General features: G+C 46.8%; 1 protein-coding gene across 3 annotated transcripts in view; it reads right to left on the reverse strand.

The window, feature by feature from the left end:
- The window catches only part of MORC3 (MORC family CW-type zinc finger 3), a 918269-nt gene extending 899235 nt beyond the window's left edge, over positions 1 to 19034 (reverse strand). The window contains exon 1 of one of the 3 annotated variants that reach the window (XM_069636114.1): positions 18913 to 19034. In XM_069636114.1, the coding sequence (XP_069492215.1) occupies positions 18913 to 18948 (36 nt within the window). In that variant the 5' untranslated portion in view covers positions 18949 to 19034. Of the gene's footprint in view, positions 1 to 18677; positions 18845 to 18912 lie in introns of those variants that run through there. The other 2 variants (XM_069636116.1, XM_069636115.1) reach the window with 2 other exon arrangements.
- Between the last annotated feature and the right edge of the window lie 2011 nt (positions 19035 to 21045).

Genomic DNA, 21045 nt, shown 5'->3' on the forward strand with positions numbered 1-21045 from the left:
TTTCAGAGCTGTTCTCAAGGGAGGGACCTCCGTTGACCTGGTCCAATTTTGGATTGGCCATGCAAGGGAGGGTATACACAGCGTGGGCCTGTTGGGGGTTGCCTACGCAGGGATGGGATTTCAAAGTTACTAAGTTGGCCCCCGTTGACCAGTTACGTTCGAGCATGCGACGATCGCGGATCACTTGTCCAAAACCTATGTTGCACAACCAGCCCCTCTACGCTTTTGAACACTATCCGATCCACTTGATCAGTGTGGCACCGGGTTCCACATCTCCACTGCTGCAAGATGGGCACACTTAAAGTCGCAACCTGGAACATCAGAGGAGGCAACCAGCCCTCCAAACTCCGGAAAGTTCTGCAATATTTAAGGCGCCACAAAATCAATATCGTCATGCTGCAAGAAACTCACCTCACGCCATCGAGAGAGCAACATTGGGCCCGCTCATGGGGCTGTCATAGATACTTTTCCTCGTACTCTTCATATGCGAGAGTCGCCGCGATATTGATCGACAAGAAAGCCAACTTCAGCCTGATCAGCTCCAAGAAAGATGAGGAGGGTAGATCTCTGTTGGTGCGGGGCCTACTTGCTGGGAAAGAAATAGTTCTGGTGAACACCTATGCCCCCAATGTAGACGGACCGAATTCCTTTAACTGGGTCATATCAAACTTGGGCGCCCACACCTCTGCCACAATCATTTGGGGTGCAGATCTTAACACCCCTCTGGCCCCCCAGTTCGACAAATCACATGGTTCAGGCAACAGTATTTCCAAGGCCAGCCGCCAGGTCACAGAGATTTGTCAGTCCTATGAGCTGTTTGACATATGGAGACACTTACATCCGAACTCCCGAGACTACACCTTCCACTCAGCGGTGCACAATACCAGCTCCCGCATCGACTATCTACTAGTCTCCATCCACAGTCCATACAGTTGGGGCCCCTGCCTTATTCTGCCACGCTCGCTCTCCGACCATTCCATGGTCACACTTGAGTTTACACTATCCACGACCCCGAGGATACCCGTGGGCTGGCGATTCAAGACGGGCTCGCTTTCTGACCAGGTCTTTGCAGACGACCTTCAACAAGATATCACCACCTTTCTTGAAATAAACCAGGGGTTAGTGGACTCAGCAGGAACCTTATGGGAAACTCTAAAATGCTACGTGAGAGGCCAATGCATGGCCAGAGAAAATAGCATCCTGAAGCTGATCAGGCGTGAACTGACAAATAGTGAACAACGCCTTAAAAACCTCGAAAACAAATTAACAACATCCCCGGACGCACAAACCCAGGCCGAGCTACGAGTGGAATTGTCAAAATTTCATGAGACAGCCGACCGTGAACTGAAATTCCTGGGGCGCAAGCATAAGATCAGACAATACGGGGAGGGACAGAAACCTGGGGCGCTCCTCGCTCGCCTTCTGAGATTGGATCAGGCACTCCCTAGAGTAGAATGCATCAAAGACACGCAAGGGAACCTGGCATACACTGACGAGGAAATGGTGACCATATTCCATAAATTCTATCAGGAACTGTACAGTTCTCGAATCACTACAAACCCCGAAGAGCTTCAGAACTATCTCAACGACTCCGAACTGTACTTGGTGATACAGGACCTCCGAGAACCACTGAATAACCCCATCACGCAAGAGGAAATCACTGAGGCAATAAAATCTCTCCCAAACACCAAAGCCCCCGGCCCTGATGGTCTCACCGGTGAATTTTACAAAGCGCACATATCCACGCTGGCCCCGCTACTCCTCCAAGTGTATGATGAGGCCTTGGAGCGAGGAATTCTCCCACCCACCCTCCGTGAAGCCAATGTAGTCCTTCTCCACAAAGCAGGCAAGCCCCAGGACGACTGCGCCTCATATAGGCCGATATCACTTATTAACCTTGACAACAAAATCCTGGCCAAGATCCTAGCAAAACGTCTCCTCCCCCTCATGCCCGCACTAGTCCTGGGTGACCAGGCCGGCTTTATACCGGGTCGTAACACCACATATGGTATCCGCAGACTGTTTGGAGTCATTGCAGCATTTGACCCCACACACCAAGCTACTGCAGTTTTGTTAGACGCTGAGAAGGCCTTCGACTCTGTCGAATGGCCATATCTCTTTGCAACACTCACGCAAATGGGGCTGGGAAAACGCTTTATTGAATTGGTCTCACTGCTGTATAAGGACCCCCGCTCCTACATTACCCTCGGCACTGCAAGATCCCCAGGCATCAAATTAGAACGAGGTACTAGACAGGGATGTCCTCTTTCGGCCCTCAGATTTGCTTTGGTCATGGAACCTTTGGCGTCCAGGCTAAGAACACATCGAGCCAACAGAGGCATCACCCTTGGCCCACATAAACTGATCGTCTCCCTATATGCAGACGACGTGATGCTGTTCGTTAAAGACCCCCGAATCAACCTTAACCCAATCATGCGTGAGGTGATCCGATTTAGCGGCATTTCTGGCCTCAAAATAAACCACTCTAAGTCGGTTATATTCCCGCTTACAAAAGCCACCTCCAGATTTCGGGATGATCACGGATTTCAATGGGAAAGCACCGGGGTTCGCTACCTTGGCATTCTCATGTCACTTCAGCACGAGGAGATCTTCAAGGATAACTATGGGCAGGTACTTCGTTCCCTTCAGGAGCGCATCCAACGTTGGAAATCGCTTCCCTTAACGCTCTGGGGGAGAGTCTCACTAACTAATATGATAATTCTCCCTAAACTCCTCTATCTGTTTACGAACATACCCCTGATACTCCCACGATCATTTCTTCAGAAAATCAGAAGCCTTATTCTAGATCTAGTTTGGGCTGGGAAACCCGCTAGAGTTGCATATACGACACTGACCTTACCAATAACACAGGGGGGCCTGGCACTTCCCGATATCGAGAAGTACTACTGGGCCGCACAAGCCCAATTTTTGAGCCACTGGTATGCCACTGACTACGTCCGCCCACATGTACAAGTCGAACGCGCCCTGGCCTCCCCAGACCTCTTAACAGCGGTCATCCTGAGCAATCTCCCGGTTCCTTACAACACACTGAACACAGTTTTGTCTTCATATGCCATCTGGGGGAAAATTGCACGTAAATACGAAATACAAACGAGATACTCCCCTCTACTACCCATCAAATTTGTCCCGGGCATCCCCCTGACCAATGAGAAGGTTTTTCTACTATGGCTTGATAAAACTAATATTCGCTCAATCGGAGACCTCTTTCCAGAGGGGATGTTCCTAACCCCACAGGCGATCAGGGAGAGGGGCGGCACCACCTCACTGGATATTTTTCTCTATTTTAGGTTACGGCACACCCTACAGGCACACTTCCCAACATTCCCCAAACAACCGCCAACATGGACCCTACTTCACAATGTGATCCAGGCGAGGGGCGAGGGGAGGCTAGTATCCACAATTTACAGCTCACTGCCCGCTGACACATCGGGGACCACCAGAAAGGCAAAGCAGAGATGGGAAGCGGCCCTTCACACCACAATTCCCGACGACGATTGGGCATATATCCTCCGACAGACCCAAAAAGTTGCCCTGAACACCCGCTTCAAGCAGATCCATTTTAACTTTGTCCACCAAACATACTACACACCCCAAAAGAGACATCGACATCACCCCGGAACATCAGATCAATGTGAAAGATGCGGCGCCCCCGCCGCTGACTTCATCCATTTAGCGTGGCACTGCCCAGGAATAGCCCGCTTTTGGTCCTCAGTTCTACAGTACTCAAGTGACGTAATAGGTGAAACACTAGGCCCCGACCCGACCATCGCACTTTTATCTGCGACAAAACACCTCCAAACCCCAATCCGGAAATTAGCTTCACTGCTCCTGGTGCTCGCCCGTAGAAGGATAGCCTTGGCATGGGGCCGAGGTCCCCTCCCCTCCTTTACAACATGGAAGAAAGATATTTTATACTGTCAAGACCTAGATACTGAATTCACTCGGACCCTTCCTCTACATGCGCGACCGCCTGATATCTGGGCCCCCTATGTCAACTACTTACTCTCTGCCCCTGATTCTGTGAGTTCTCAATCCTGATCCCACAAGAGATATCGTCAATACAGCTCGCCTCCCGCAACTCATCACGTACACCCGGCGAAATAAAATCTGATGCTGATGAATCCTATCAATGACTGTCCGACAAGCGACCTCTGTGAAAGTTGCATATGCTGTGAACGTACTGCGTAACGTTTGTTTCCTGCTTGATGAAAGCAGACTGTTATTGTTTATGTTTGCTAAAAACCAAAATAAATAAAAAATAAAAAAAAACATGAAGTCCTATTCCAGGCACTAGGAGATGTTTCAGCACTGGTGTTTACAGTATGGTGTTCTTGCCACCAATTGTCCAGTTCCGAAAGTTGACAATCCTTGCAGGACGGGTTTAACATGGGGTCATCAGGTTCCAGTCTCAGGGCTCAGTGGGCAGCTCTTCAAGCTTTTCGTGGGCTCTCTGGTTTTCCTCCAGCTGACTCCTCCCTGGTAGCTCAGTTGTTGAGGAGTTTCTCCCTAGCTCGGCCCTCTTCGGGTATTGAGATTGCCTCTGTGGGATTGCCATAAAGCACTTGTCTTGAAGGCTCTGCAATATGCACCTTTGGGGAGACTCTTCGCTTAAGATTCTGTCCATTAAGACTGCATTCATGGTAGCAATTACTTTGGCAAGGAGATTTGTACTCTTACCTGCAGGACTTCGTATTTGGTGGTTCAGGACCATGCTTGGTTTCTCCGGTATGACCCTTCCTTTCTTCCTAAAGTTGTGTCCAAGTTCCATTTGTCTCAGGAGGTGGTTCTCCAGCCTTTCTCCCCCCCACACCCACACATGACCCAGTCTCTCCGGAAGAGGCTGGCTCGAATAATCGTGATGTCCAGCAGGCGGTCCTTCTCCATTTAGAGCATTCTAGTTCTTTCAGGAAAGTTGACAATCTGTCACATTTGGGGGAGGGGCGGGGGGTTAGGGGTCTCGGGACTTTGTCCCCACTATGAGTCAGTGGGTGCGGGATGCCATCTCTTTGGCCCATCAGTCCTCTGGTGTTCCTTCTCCCCTGGAGGTGCAGAAGAGGTCCACGGCGGCGTCTGGGGTGGAGCCGCGTGATGAGATTTACCAGGCCGCCACTGGGCGGACTCCAATACTTTTATCCGTCGCTACTGCCTGAATCTGCACGGGTGCCTTTGGTACTGAGGTACTGGGGGTTGGTACCAGGCGCTTTGTTGTTTCCAATAAAGTGGTGCTGGGTGGTGTGCACATTCCTCATTGTGTGCTTCTTGTTCCCATTCAGCATCTCCAGTTGGTATGCCAGACGTTTCTGTACTGGGAAGAGGGACGTGGAGCTAGTGTGGGGATTATTTACCGAAATTTTCATTACTCCTAGCCGCAGGCTTCCTCATCCCAGTGCTTTGTCCCACCTCTCCCAACCGACTGGGCAAAATGGGGTGTGGTTTTTGCTACAAGGGACAGAGGTCAGGTTGGAGTTATATCCCCAGGGGAGGAATGGGGGACACAGGGTAGATGAATAGATAAAGGGTTCCTGGGGGAGGTGGCATGCCTTCATGTTTATTTACTGGGATGAGGAGGAGTAGTACTAGGAGTAATGAAGATTACTGGCAAGTAAACCCTGCATTACTAAACCCGGTCCTCAACCACACAGAACATGCATAGTGCTCACATGGAAAGCAGAGGGTTCTACTTCATCCAGACGATGATGGGAGGAGGCACTTGGGCTACCACTGGAAGGCAAAGAGTAAACATGCACCTAGACCAAATTTATTTCAATGAACCATAAATACCGGCTGTTGCACTTCAAAGCGTTTAAGCCAGCTACACTACATGCAGGTTAAAATGCGTACATTTCACACACATGTACATATATTGGCAATAGGCAATGCCGAGCACAGCCTGAACCATTGGTTTAATATCCAACCCCATTCAACATGGTTGGTTAGAGTCCCCTTTGCTATGCTTGTTCCCGAATATTCGTTAGAGACATTTTCTCCGGTCCTCTAAAATAAAATCACCAGTCGCAACTATAACACGGTACTGGGGCATCGGAGGCAGCACGGCTTTCCCGCTTGTCCTGTAAAGAAGGGGAGCCAACAAGGTGTGATGAGCCCGTTCGGGGCAAGGCACGCTGCGCAGTGAAGAAAGAGGGCCGACACGGAGGGCTGCTAATTTCATGCTCCTTTATTCAAACTCCAACTCGAACTGAACTAACCCCGCCCTCCCGCGTCGCTTCCCGTTCCTCCCGCTCCCCAAGTCCATCCCGCCCTCGTTGCCCCAGAGACATCAACGTGACACCTCCCCCCTTTTTAAACAGTTATCAAACTCTTCACAACATGCGGCGGTCTGGTGAGCCTCTAGTCCATTTCCTCGATCCATCGGCGAGGTCTGTTCCGGGCTCGCTGCGGTCGTGCTGGCCCAGGTCTCGGCGACGTCACACTCTCAGCAATTCCTGACCCTGCGTCCCTCTTAGACTCATCCGACTCCCAGTGGTCGTCCACATAGGGGTTGTCCGACTCCTCATCCGGTGGATCCTGCACACTCCTACTCAGACGTCTCGTCCCTGCTTGCTGAAGTTCCTTGAAGTGGAATGAGTTGTGCGTTACCGCTCCAGTTGACCCTTGGGCGGTGATCATCGACCCCTTCTTTTGTGTTACCAGAAGAGGCTCCTCTTGAAATGCTGCAGTGTGTTTGTGGGTCGAGGGTTGTCGAACTGCCACTATGTCCCCTATCTCTATTTGAGAAGGTTGAGCCCGCCTGCGGGCATCGGCATATTCTTTCATGCGGTTCTTGGCAGCTTCATCTCGCTCTCTGACCTCGAGGTCTACTGCAGGTTGTGGAATGGTTGCCTCCGCCTGTGGAAGTCGTGTCTGCGTGTTCAGTCCAAACATGAGCTCTGCAGGTGTCTTTCCTGTTGTGCTGTGGGGTGTCCCACGGTAGTCTCTCAACAGCTGATTCAACACCTGTTCGTATGGCTATCAGTTAGGCGTGCGACCTGCAAGGCTCGCTTGAGATTGGCCATGAATCGTTCGATCATCCCGTTGGCTTGGGGCCATAACGGAGTGATCTTCCTGTGATGGAAGCCTAGGTAATCCGTGAACTGATGTCCACAGAATGGAGCTCCATTGTCCGTCTTGAGCACGCCATACGCGGAGAACATGTGGTCCAATGCCGGAATGACATGATGCGCGGCCGTGGAAGAGATCAACTGCACGTCCGGATATTGTGAATACTCGTCCATCACCGCCAGGACATATTTCCCCCCTTCGATGGGCCCAAAGAAGTCCGCTGCAACCGCCTCCCATATGTTCTGCGGGAGTTCTGACATGCGCAGGCGTTCAGGGTGTCGGTTGGGTGTGATGAGACAGCATGTAGGACATGCTCTTAGGGCGGCCTCTACTCGGGCGTCTATATGGTGAAACCAGACCTTCTGGCGAAGCATGCGCTGGGTGGAGACTATGCCTCTGTGAGTCTTGTGCACCAGGTTGATGACTTTCATTCTCATGGCTTCCGGGATCACTAGTTTGCAGTCCTTGAGTAGTAGTCGGTCTTCCGACACCGCTAGCTCCTCTTTCACTAAGATGAGCCGTTCAACATCTTCCTTTATTTGGCCTCCCGCTGCTTTCCCCCTCTCCTTGGCTCTTCGCCACTGTCCAGACTCTAGTCCTTTGCAAATGATGCGGCAGGCTGGATCATTCTCCGTTTCTATAGCAAGTTCTTCCGTGTTGACACCCTCCGGCGTGGTTTGACGAACGAGGTATCTGAGATATCGGTCAGCCACAGATGGTTCAGGTGTGCACTCACTCCGTGGTCTCCTTGACAGGAAGTCGGCTGGGTTTTCACCTTTTCCCGGCCTATGGGCGATGTCAAATGCGTAGTCCTGAAGTCTTAGCCCCCAGCGGGCGATCCTTGGAGGCATTTTGGCTTGTGGGTTGCCATAGAGAGACAGCAATGCTTGATGATCCGTAACGACTTGGAATGGTTTCCCATACAGAAACAAATGAAAGTGTTTGCATGCCCATACGACGGCCAGCCCCTCTTTCTCATCTTGGGAGTGCGCCTGCTCAGTGTTCGACAGGCTGCGACTGGCGTAGGCCACTGTGTTTCTGCAACGGTTCCCGTAGATCAAACTGTGTTGGATGGCGCCCAGACCCACGGGAATGGCGTCGACCGTCAGTTCTGTCTTCCTGTCGGGGTCGTAGTACATGTTGTCAGCCTTTGCGACTCTCTCCCGTATTGTCTCGAAGGCACCTTGGCAGTCGTTGGTCCATTCGAATTTTTCATTTTGATGGGTCAATTTCCTCAGAGGCTCGTTGACCGAGGCGAAGTCCCTGATGTATCTGCTACAGTAGCTGGCTAGGCCCAGAAACGATCGAAGTTCAGACACGTTGGTCGGGGCGGAGGTGTCGTTTAGGGCTGACACTTTGTCCGGGTCCAGGGTCATCCCAGTTTCCGAGAACACATGGCCGAAAAATTTAAGAGTGTTTTTCCCAGAACTCACATTTGTCCCTATTTAGCGTGAGGTTGGCATCATGCAGTGCTTTACAGACTTTCATGAGGGTTCTCGTCGTATTTGTTGACGTCAGTTCCGAACACCAAGATGTCATTCCGAATAGTTGAGGCAGTTCGGGAAGTGTTTCATTATGGTGTGAACCTCTACTTGAAATGTTTCCGCTGCTGAGGACACCCCGAAACTCAGCCTTTTAAACCTGAAGAGGCCAACCTAAGTGACAAAGGTGGTTATGTTGCGGCTCTCTGGATGTAACACCAGCTGGTGGTATCCCTTTTGTAGGTCCAGTTTAGAGAAGACCTTTGCCCTGTTCAGCAGGTGGATCATGTCGGTGATTCGTGGCACGGGATCTCTCTCTTTGGATGGCTTGGTTCGAACGCCGCAGGTCAACGCATAGTCTGATGGCTTCGGATCCTTTCTTCGGGACTGGGACGTTTGGGGAAACCCATGTGGTGGGCCCCGTGGCCTTCTCGATGATGTCTTGTTCCAGCAGTTTCTTCAGCTCATCCTCCACCTTCTTTTGAATGCTGACTGGGATTCCACGGTATGGTTGGGCTACTGGGCGTATGGATTCATCTATGTGTAGTTTGATCTGCCGATTTCTGAGTTTTCTGATTCCTTTAAATATCTTGGGTTACAAGTGGTTTATCATTTCCACGGGATCTATGTATTTGTGGGCCATTATGTAATAGAATATGTGCATTAGACCCATATCAGCGGCTGCCTTGAAGCTTAGAACACAACCACTGTCTTTCTCTGTGGCCAGAACGTGTATAGGAACGTTCATTTCTTGTCTCTTATAGCGGCATAGTCCGTTGAATTGCCCCATGCACTTCAGAGGAGTTTTTGCTCCGTAGGCGTAGATGTCAACCGTGGCTGGCTGGAGCTTGGGTTTTGGTATTAGTTCACTTACCACATTGACAGTGGCACCGGTGTCTATGAGGAATACGGTTGGTCTTTCTTGTAGCTTTATGAGTGTCGGGCTGTGGGCCGTCACAGTGGGGTTTCCCAGGGCATAGACGTATGCCTTCTTTTTCTGGTCACTCCCCGATGAGCTAGGATCGGACTCGGTAGGGGACTGTTCTACCAAGTAGCGTACGTGCCGTCACGATCTTCGCTTTGGTCGAGCACGCATCACAAATCTCCTCCTTTCCCTCCTTCGCGGTCGGTCTTCATCAGATTCTTTGTCCATCTGATCACTCGGAGCTTGGTTCTGGGTGTTGGAGGTGCTCGGGGCGGGGTTGGTGTTGGACTGTCCCCCGTAGCGACTCCTCATGCAAGCGGTGTTATCTCTGGGCCGCTGTCTTCCTTGATCTCGGAACAGCCTAAATACTGCCTTGAAGTGGCCTTCCACGCCGCACGACGTGCAGCGTTGTCCGACAGCAGGGCATGTCCCCTCATGTGGGTAACCGAATCTGCACTTGTAACAGAAGAGTTCTTCCGACTTCTTTTCCAGTTGAAGCTTGTTTAGGTTTTCTCCAGCGGTGGTGGTCCCAAAACTCTCCGCTTGAGAGTCGATGGCTCTTTCAACCCTGTCCAGCACCAGGATCTCTTCTAGAGTGGGGAATTTCTGGAGCAGTTTCCTGCGGAAAGCTTGAAACTCACAGCCTGATATGATTTGTGACCTTAAGGCCTCAGTGTTCGAATAGTTGGCGAAATCGCAGTGTTTCAACTTGGTGCGAAGTTGCATTACGTATGCATCCATCGTCTCCCCTTTTGCCCGTTTTGTGGTGTGCAACAAATGTCTTTCGTAATCAACATTGGTATGCGGGGTAAAGTAGGCCACCAGTGCGGCCTTGAGATCCTGTATGGAGTCTATGGAATCTTGCGGCATCTCGTCTATGATATCACGGGTGGCAGAGCCCATCGCCAACTTCAAAAGGCACACCTGCCTCGCGTCTGCGACAGGTCCCGTGGCTCCCATGTAAAGATTGAAGTCCCTAATCCATTTGGTCCATCTGAGACCCATGTTGCTAGTATCAGTTACGTCGAAAGCACCCAGCATCTGGGCGGCTAGAGTGTCGGGTAACTGGTATGGCACGTGGTCTGGTGCCGGGGCCACTGGCGCTGGGCACCCATTCCCTTGAGCTTGCGCTCCTTGGCCGCTGTCCTGCCCTGACATTTTGGTGGGTGGGCGTCCACTTGCTGGGTCTTCCTTGTGGGTGGTAGCTTCTAAACCGTTGTGGAATGGCCGCCTGGAGTGGCACGAGCACCATCCACTAGTCCTCCCCTTGCAGGGTGTTTAGTGGCACCATCCACTATCCGCTTGATTCTTCCCTCGCCTCGTAGGCTTGGGGTATCACGTTCATGTCCCTGGTGCAGACTTGCCCCCTTATGCAGGCTAGGGGCAATGCAGGTTCCCTTGTCTATGCTGGCACGTGCCCCGCGGGTCAATCATACCTCGTTTCCTTCTCCTGGGCGGGCGGGGCTCTTAGCTCCAGTGCACGTGTTCACCGATGCAGCCCGGCTTCTCCGTCGGGAAGCAGGCGAGCTCCGGCTCCTGCCGCATGCTTCCCCCTGCGGCCTGCAGCTGCATAGGAGATCGGGCGGGGCTCCGGCTCCTCCACATGCGTCTCCATCCGTCCTGCGGCTTGTCCGCACCTTCGAGCACTCGGCACCATGTCGCGGGTGCGTTGGGCGGACCGTGTCTCTTTCTCACGGGGGAGGGAGACACGCCGCTCCTCATCCCATCCTCATCACCATTGTGATGTCCCCGCTCGGGGCCAGGCGTGCTGTGCAGTGAAGAAAGAGGGCTGACACGGAGGGCTGCTAAATACGTGTTCCTTTATTCAAACTCCAACTCAAACTGAACTAACCCCACCCTCCCGCGTCACTTCCCGTTCCTCCCGCTCCCCAAGTCCATCCCACCTTCGTTGCCCCGGAGACATCAACGTGACACGAGACTGGATGAAAATAGGCAAAACGAATGGTTACACATGTGGTGCAAAATAATTCAGACATATGGTGTGAGCCATAGAAGCCTTGCACCACCACTTTGCATGTACGTCCTGGCCAGCTGCTAGCAGGAAGAGACTAACTGAAACGAGGAAATGTAAATACGGACTGTCAACGAGAAACGAAACACAGATGGAAAACAACCTGAAGCCACGTGGGAATTCACCAACCCTGAAACTAAAGACGTGTGTGCACCTTCCACAGACAACGCTGCCAAAACAAACATAACAATGCAGATGGCTCAGCAGAGCACACACACACACACCCCCCTACTTACATGAGACCCCTGTGCACCCAAAATGTTGTACACAGATGTCGCAAGTAAATATTTTGAGATGTAGGCATTTGGTGCCGAATAACGAAGACCCACATATTTAAGAACTCTCGGTGGTTAACTAGGCTCAAAATTGTAGCAATTTTGGTTCAATGTCAGGTCACCAAACAGCAGAGAAACTCTGAAGTGTTGAATAATCACTGGGTATAATCTGCGGCTGTTAAACAAAAGTTTCTAGGTGGCGATTTATGGTTTTGTCTCACCCTGAATTTATGAACGTCTATCAAGAAAGGCACCAGCCAGGTCCTCCACAAAAGGTAGTATGCCAACACCACCAAAGATGCACTCAAACGACTTATCTATCTTGTGAGAGACCTAACAAAACACTGAACGAAAATCTGTCCGAGACTAAGGTAAATATAACTCACACCACATCTGTGGACACAAGCCACAGGTACGGGTCTCCATCCATGCACTCTAGAATGCAGCAGTAGCTATACAAATCCAGTCTAGCAGCTTGCATAGCTGTCCACACAAACCCCTGATGTACCTCAACACCTCTACCATTAGTATACAGCGAGAACCTAGGCAAAAAATTCGGTCTAGCTGGGCACACATCTAATCTCCTTGACTAGCACTGTATCCTAATCCACCAACAGCACCCGCCCACGTGCCTGACCTCAGGCTACTTACTGAGGCCCAGCCAACCCTCTGAAGTCCTAACCTGGCAGAATGCACACGCATCTTAGAATCTCCCATACACAGACTTCAGTTCCGAAGGGCGTTCCAACCACAAAGCACATTGAGGCCATACAAATGGGGAAAGGATGCTATATAAATGACAATTACAAATGGCTAATGGAAAAATATTCTGTTATGTATACACCATTCTTGTATGTAGTTTGCATAAGACACGGTCAAGCAAAGGTGAAAGCTGCTAGAGTGAGTTGATGACACAAATTGAGTGCCCCCATTACCGAAAGTGGAAAAATCAACAAAGTTCTGTACTCCTTTCAAAACGGCAGCAGCGTGAGGAGACATCCAACATATGTATCCCTGGGTATGGGAGAGTGACTGTGTCCACCTGTGGGAAGTCACCTTGAATTTGCTTTTACTGAAAAGGATGTCAAATTGGTTTGTGTGTACAAGACGCCTGGGGAGCAACCAGGAAATGCGAACCTCTTACTTGGCGAAGAAGTCAAACAAGCGCTTGCACAGATACCCAAGTAAGGGTAATTAAACTGAAGGGGGGCGGACATCACCACCTGGATACCGCGCAATCGCCATATGGGCACAGAAAAATGTAGTCACCACTAGATATGGTTAACAGCACTGCTTACATCCAAGGCTATGGAGTCTCACCACAACATGGCAGATCCTAAGAACATATAGGCTGGGAGTGAGCCCTCGTCAAAGAGAACTTCGAGAGGATAGGGGCAACAGAATGATGAGGGGATTCTTATTATGGCACTATGGTTAAAGTCTGCTGATCGCTTGACGAGACATGCAAATAAATGTTAAACAAATCTAAAAATGTGTAATAAAACCACTACTTAAGCAACAAGGTGTGTGGTCTCATTATACAAACTGTACAGCACAAATGAACAAAAAAATAATAATAAAATCAATACTTAAACTCACGCAGAGATTACGAGTTAGTTTTCTTAGCCTCAGAATACAGTGCAGGTTGACGAGCAAGATAGTTGGGAATAAAATGTCATGTGTGGCACCAGTAACAAAATACTGTCAGAGGGTTCCCCTATCCATTGCCCCCAAAGTGGCTCTGTGGTGCGAAATTGCAACAGATAGGGGTTTGTTACTCTGCAAACGAGAATGGGCAGTCCGCAGTCCTCCCCCGCTTCCTTGCACACACATCAGATGGCAGGTTCCCACAATTATTGTTAGGGTACAAATAATTTTGAAAATAATACTAAGGGAGTGTAGCCAAGTATGTACAGTTTGGCTAATTTTGGAACAATCCCCATCTTGCTATATTGCTAAACTGTAATAAATAAATGTGTTAACATGTGACATAATGCATTCATATAAAATACAAGAGCACACAAAAGTATGTCAAAGATCACAAGGCTGCATTGCAACTCATCCCCTTTATCAAGGCGGATTCAGAGATTCTTTTTTAAAAAAATGTATTCAATTTGTCTGTCACAGTATAAACAAACGTTTCACAATGTTAATGAACACATTCAATGATAAAGTTAAGCGTATCAATTTTCATAATCAGTCTTAAATTCATTACAAAATTGGCATTTACAATGACCTCGATCTACATACACATAGCGAGAAATACTCTCAATAAATAAGATCACAACAGTTGATAAAATCAGCTTTAAAAACCTAGAAATCAGCTTTAAACCTCATTTTTATAGAAGACAAAATATATTTCATGTAACCTCAATGTCAATATCTCCAGCCAACTTCTTTAATTTTATACCAGAGACATGTGCTTGTGTCTAATTACATCAGTGACAGACAGCTGAAGACCTGCTCATTTCAGCACACGTCCCAAATATGAAAACATTGCTGGGGATTACGCAATATGGGCATGTAGGAAGTGGCGCCTACGTCAGATATAGGTTGAGCCACAGCTAAAAGCAGTTGGGGCAAAACAAATATCATGCAGGTTACTCGAATAGCGCTTGCATTCGATGTGCTGAGGGGCAAAAATAACGAATGCCGATGTAGGAGAGAAGGAAAGGAAGACATGTTTCTATTGGTGGCATGTATAGGCTAATGTCGCTTTAAAGTGTTGACAGTTGATTGGGGATAGAGGAGGTGAAAGCAGGAGAGGAACGGTGGTAACACGGTTATTTATGATGGCTGTCTGTAGGCGAAGCCCTCCGGGAAAGACTGGGAAGCAAGGGGGCAGAGGGGGTAGTTAGAAGAGAAAACAAGGAGTTAAAATTCGAAGCAATTAATGGGGGATATTCCTAACGAGTTATCCTAGGGATAAAGTGGATCGATCAGGTACATACCGAAAGATTGAAATGATGCTATATTTTCTTTCTGTAACTTAAAGTCGTGCACAGATAAGAGTTTTGTGCATAAATGAGGTGAACTTGCGGGTTATTCCTTCCCTACCCAATAGCACATTGTGCACCCCGCACTGTGATGCTCTTAGAATGAACATTAAGTGCATCAGCAGACCCGATATGCCCCATCCTAAGCTATCGCATAACAAAGCTTCCCAAGTAGACTGGGTAGCCCATATGACCGGAGGCGTCTCGTTTGCTCCCTGTTATCTGCTCCATCTTCGCTCGGCGAGCCGTCTATGCGGGTGGGGAAATGCTCATAGTTGTGGCATTTCAATGCAACATTAAATGCCCCAATTGACAGGTTCTCGCTGCCCAAATTATTAAAGATTACATCGATTGCTTAGCTTTGGCAGAAGCCACAGAACAGTGAGAGAACAAGGGAGCAGAGGAGGCTGGCTGCAAACAGGCAACACGAATGGGAACTTATCCTGTGCAAAATAAGTCAGGAATATGGTGCGAGCCATGGAAGACTCGCACCACCACTTTGAATGTACGCGCCCCGCCAGCTGCTAGCAGGAAGAGACGGGGTGAAATGAGGAAATGTAAATACGGACTGTCAACGAGAAACGAAGCAGATTGGAAAACAACCTTACGTCATGTGGGAATTCACCAACCCTGAAACTGAAGGCGAGCGTGCACCTTCCACAGACAACGCTGGCAAATCTCACCCCTACTTACAGGAGGCCCTCGTGCACCCAAAAAGTTGTGCACAGATGTCGTGGGTCAAAGATGTTGAGATTTGTTGGCGAATAACGAAGACCCACATATTTAAGAATTCTCAGGGCTTAGCTTGACCCCACATTTCTGGAATTGTGGTTCAATGCCAGATCACCAAAAAGCATATGAACTCTGCACGTGTCAACTCAATCTAGCAGCTGTCACGACTGGATAGACCATGTCTTAGGCGAACTATATATAGGAATGGTGCATGCATAACAAACTGAATATTTTTCCATTAGCTATTTCATAAATCTAAGGACGATAAAAAAAAAAAAATACATCAAATCACCAGCTAAATAAGGGCCGTTAAATTGGCGACAGTGGCAGGCATCACCCTCGGGATACCGGACAATGGCCATATGGGCACACATAAATTTAGTCACCAGCAGATATGGGTAACAGCACTGCTTGCTTCGAAGGCTATTGATTCTCACCACAACATGACAGATCCTAACAACATAGGCTGGGAGTGAGCCCTCGTCAAAGAGAACTTAAGAGAGGATAGGGGCAACAGAATGTGGAGGGGACTCGGCTGATGGCACTATGGTTAAAGCCTGCTGATCGCTTGACAAGACATGCAAATAAACGTTAACCAAATCTAAGAATGTGTAATAAAGCTACACCCATCTACTTCCAGCAACAATGTGTGTGGCCTCCTATTATGCAAACTTTACAGCACAAATGGAAAAAAACAATACACAACTCACAAAGAGATGATGAGTTTTCTTAGCATAAGAATCCAGTCTGGTTTGAGGGTTGACGAGCAAGATAGTGTTTTAATGGAAAATGAATGTCATGTGTGGCACCAACACTGTCAGAGGGTGCCCCCATCCATTGGCCTCAAGTGGCTCTGTGGTGTCGAGCTGCTACAGATAGGGGTATGCCACTCAGACTGAGAATGGGGTGTCTGAGAATGGGGTGTCCGGAGTACTCAGATGGCAGGTTCCTACAATTATTGTTAGGATCCAACACAAATCATTTTGAAAAGAATGCTACTACTGAGTGTAGCCAAGTATGTACAGTTTGGCTAATTTTAGGGCAATCCCCCATCCTGCTTTATTAATAAACTATAATAAATAAAATGTTTGCATTGATTATATGGTTAAGCAAATAACGCTTACCCTATACAAAAGCATATAATTTATTAAACAAAAGAATTAAAACAGACGTTGCTTAAGAAAATAGTTTAAAACTAACATCAATACAATTCTTTCACAATACATACAGTGTAAAAAAAAATGCTTAGGGAAAAAAAAAGCAACTTTAGAAATGTAGATTAATTATTATGCAAAGTTTTATGACATCATACTTCAATAGTCTCCAAATACAGGCTTTCAATAAACCCTACCACTGACAAGAGAAGTGTGGTGGTGCGACCAGCTAGACATGTCTCCCAGAACTCATCCCCCTTATCACAATAGGAGTAGTTCCAATCAACATGTTTCTTGAAAAATACCATCCTTTTCGCATGTAGTGAGGTGCACTGACTTAACAAATGGTAAAGTGATTCCTTGGAAGCACTTTCTGTAAAAAGGCGACAGACCACATTTCCACTGGTAATGAGTTTGTATTTAGCCACTACCTCCTTAATTAAATTGGGGTTCCATTTGAATTTCAGAAATGCTCTCCTGATGGATCTGTTCCGATATGTCAACAGATACGGGGCAAGCACTCCCAACTTTTTGTACTCCCATTTCAAATACTCAAGATTTATATGAGTGGATATGCCTCAAAATCCTTGCCCAATTATTTTTGTAAAGATGTATTTTGACCTTGACCGGATTCTCAATAAGATCTGCATCAGTCATTTCACTACTTATGAGCAAAATACTATAAACTCTCTTAGATAACCTGGCCTATTCTCCTTCAGCAACCCATTTAGAACACAGTATATAGATGTTTGCAATGGATCCATTATTCTATAAAACAATAGAAGTCTCCATCACGCTCTACTTTCTAAAGAGTTCAGCCCCAGTTTGTGACAAATCGAATGAGAGACGTTGATTTAGGTTCCAGCAGCACCATTCTCAGCAGATTTTGGGACAATCCCCATCTTGCTATATTGCTAAACTGTAATAAATAAATTATTAATATGTCACATACTGCATTCTTTAAATAAAAAAAAAGCCCTTGACAATTTGCCAAAGATCACAAGGCTGCATTCCTACGCATCTCCTTTATCTCTCCATTACCATGGCAGCTTCAGAGACATTCTTTTTATATTATTTAATTATAGTGTGTTACAGTTTAAACAAACTCGTCACACTGTTAATCAACACATTCAATAAGTGAAAAGATTACCCATTTTCATAATCATAAGTCTTAAATTAATTACAAAATGGGCATCTACAATTACCTCTAAATACACATCGTAAAAGAGAACGTGTCCTGAATAAATAAGATTACTAAACAATTTCATAAGACCAGCTTTAAAAACCTAAAAATCAGATTTAAACGTCATTTTTATAAAAGACAAAATAAATTTCATTTGACCTCAATGTGAACATCTCGAGCCAACTTCTATTCAATTTTATACTACAGACATTCTGCAAGGGGCCAAGTTTCTATTGTTACACCACTGACAGCCAATTTCAGCACATGCCCCAAATATGAAAACATTGGTGGGGCGTAACCAATATGGGCATGTGGGAAGTGCTGCCCATGTTAGAGATATGTTGTTCCACAAGTAAAAGTAGTTGGGACAAAAAAAATGCATGGATGTTAATTAATAGCGCTTACATGAACCGAGGGACAAAAATAACCAATGCCGATGTAGGAGAGAAGAAAAGAAAGACACAGGTTTCTATTGGTTGCGTGTATAGGCTTACGTCGCTTTTAAGTGTTGACAGTTGATGGGCATAAAGGGGAGGCGAAAGCAGGAGAGGAAAGGTGGTAACATGGTTATTTATATTGATTGTCTCTAGGCGAAGCCCTCCAGGAAAGACTGAACGCAAAGGGGAAGGTTGGAAGAGAAAACAGGGAGTGACATTCGCATCAATAAATGGGGGATATTCCTAGCTAATTATCATAGAGATAAAGTGGATCGATCAGGTATATATCTAAACACTTGCAATCGCGCCTTGAAACACTGGTACATAGGCGCGTTATAAATGGCATATCATATCATGCTATGTTTGTAAGATAAAGTCTTACATTGATCAGATGTTTGTGCATAAATGATGGGAACTTGCTGGTTATTCATCTCCCACCCAATAAATAGCACATTGTCAGTCATACAAGCCCCAGGATACCCCGCACTGTGTGATGCTCTCAGAGTGAACATAAAGTGAATCAGCAGACCCCGCTATGCACCATCCTGCCATCACATTACAAAGCTTCCCAAGTAGACTCTGTAGCCCATATGACCGGGGGCGTCTGGTTTTCTTACCGCGCTAAGACGAATTCCTCCCTGTGTCTGCGCCATCTTCGCTCGGGTTATAGCAGACCGGATGCGTGAGCAGCAGTGCGCCGCCGCCTACCACCTCACAACACACTCCAGCTTACCTCGGCATAGACACAGAGGAAAGACTGCGCTAGACCGCGACCAACCTGTACCTGACACCCATCATAAACACGATTCATGTGAATTCAATGCTAAATAGAAACACGTTATTTCAAGAGCGAGACAGTCGTGCTCATTTTGGCAAAATATTCAAGATCACATATGATTATCGCTCAACATTTAAAAAAAGAACTTATGTGTATCTCGTGTACCCAAGGGGTTATCATCAGTTGTACTGACGGCAGTTTAACTCTCCTTTGAATATAACACTAATAATGTATTTTTCTGTAAAGGGTGATCACTGTTTTTTTCTCTTTTATTGTGCCTTTCAGTGCATTATCCAAGATGGCCGTCATGTTGTTCTGCTTTTTAGCTCCGAATTTTTTTCACTCAAAATATTTTGTATTGATTTTTAGAATAGTTTACAAATTAATGTATACAGGAAACTTGGAAGTAGTGTTGTCGCAAAACCCGAGTACATACAGTAGGGTGAGGTTTAAAGAATAGAAATTCTAAAATTATAAAAATTCGTGTAACATTGTAAAATAAATGATCAATATAGGTTCCAAACTTTGAGGAGAACCCCACCTATACCCGTTCTCTTCAGCAATGTACGGTGCTGCAGTCATACTTTTTTCTTTCGACAAAGAAGACAGACTCCCGTAACAATTGCCAAAGCCTGCCAGCTGGAATTAGTTTTCTTGAGCGTGATGGCGGATTAAGGGCAATCGGAAAAAAGAGACGAATCGACAACGAAATTTGACCTTATATCTCAGGGAATCCTATTTGTTTGCTAAACGGTGTACGCGATAAGAATTATTAATCATTATTGTACCATTGTTTACCGTGACACCAACCAACCTTCACCGTGTCACCTGTCACAGTGTCACGATATACCTGCACATTACTTCGTTTTTTGTCGACGTATTTGTAGTTTTGAACAACGACTAGTAATGTTACCCGCATCCTGTAGGTGTTTTGTATGTACACATGGAAGAGCATAATAATTCCAGTGTGTTTTGTTATTTCATCTGAAAGTTAAACATTATGACACAACTGAAAACTTCTAATCGCCCCAGTCGGACAGATGTATTAATCTTCCAATGGAGAACTGTAGAACAAGTATGTGTCACTGATTGGTTACATTCATTATCAACTATAAATTCAGATTTTCAACACATTCATTTCAGAAAGTCATAATTCTATGTCAACACCGGAGGCACGGATTCTATGTCAAGACTTGGAGGCTCAGATTATGCTCTGAACTTTAATACTAGAGCAGCAAAGCAACAATAAACAATTATGAAAAACCATGAAACAAAAAACTACAATTCCCAAAAACCTTTAGTGAATTCGTAGTCTGTTTTTCATAAGCTCATAAAAACCATGTGACCTCTCAGTCCTATCATATCTCCTCTCCACCTATAACCACTGCCTGAACCACAGTCTTTCCTCTTTCTTTGCTGCTCAAGCAGCCGAGATAAGTGCATTTCGTTTTATTATTATTATGGGTGATATGTCAATGGTTTCTTGTGATGATTTAATAGGCGCGCGCAAGAGCTTAGGGCGCATAGAACGCATGGCGTTGAGGGAAATTGGCAGAGCATATCCGCACTTGAAACGCAACAGGATTTCTGTTATGTAGTTTCACCAATAACGATGTGACACTACTAATGAGTTTCATAGGTTTATTATAAGGAAGTCCCTCACAGTATATCTTAGTCAAACTGCATCTTCTTTTTGTGTGGTTCTCAATCAGATTTTAGAACCACACAAGATGAACACTCTAATAGAATATGGAACATGCATAGTGTCACTTCTACATTATAACATCTCCTCCTCCACATTGTTTCTGAAGATTGTAACTATGAACTATATACACTATAACTATGTACACGTTTACACTCAACACATGGCTTCCAACTTTACACTCTGATTGTTTACATGCAAAGGATACACATCATGTTTCTTTGGTGATTCTCAGATGGCAGATATGAATAATGTACCATTAATGTACGT

The sequence above is a fragment of the Ambystoma mexicanum genome, chromosome 7p (genome assembly GCF_040938575.1).
Source record: "Ambystoma mexicanum isolate Mex_15411 chromosome 7p, UKY_AmexF1_1, whole genome shotgun sequence".
NCBI lineage: Eukaryota > Metazoa > Chordata > Amphibia > Caudata > Ambystomatidae > Ambystoma > Ambystoma mexicanum.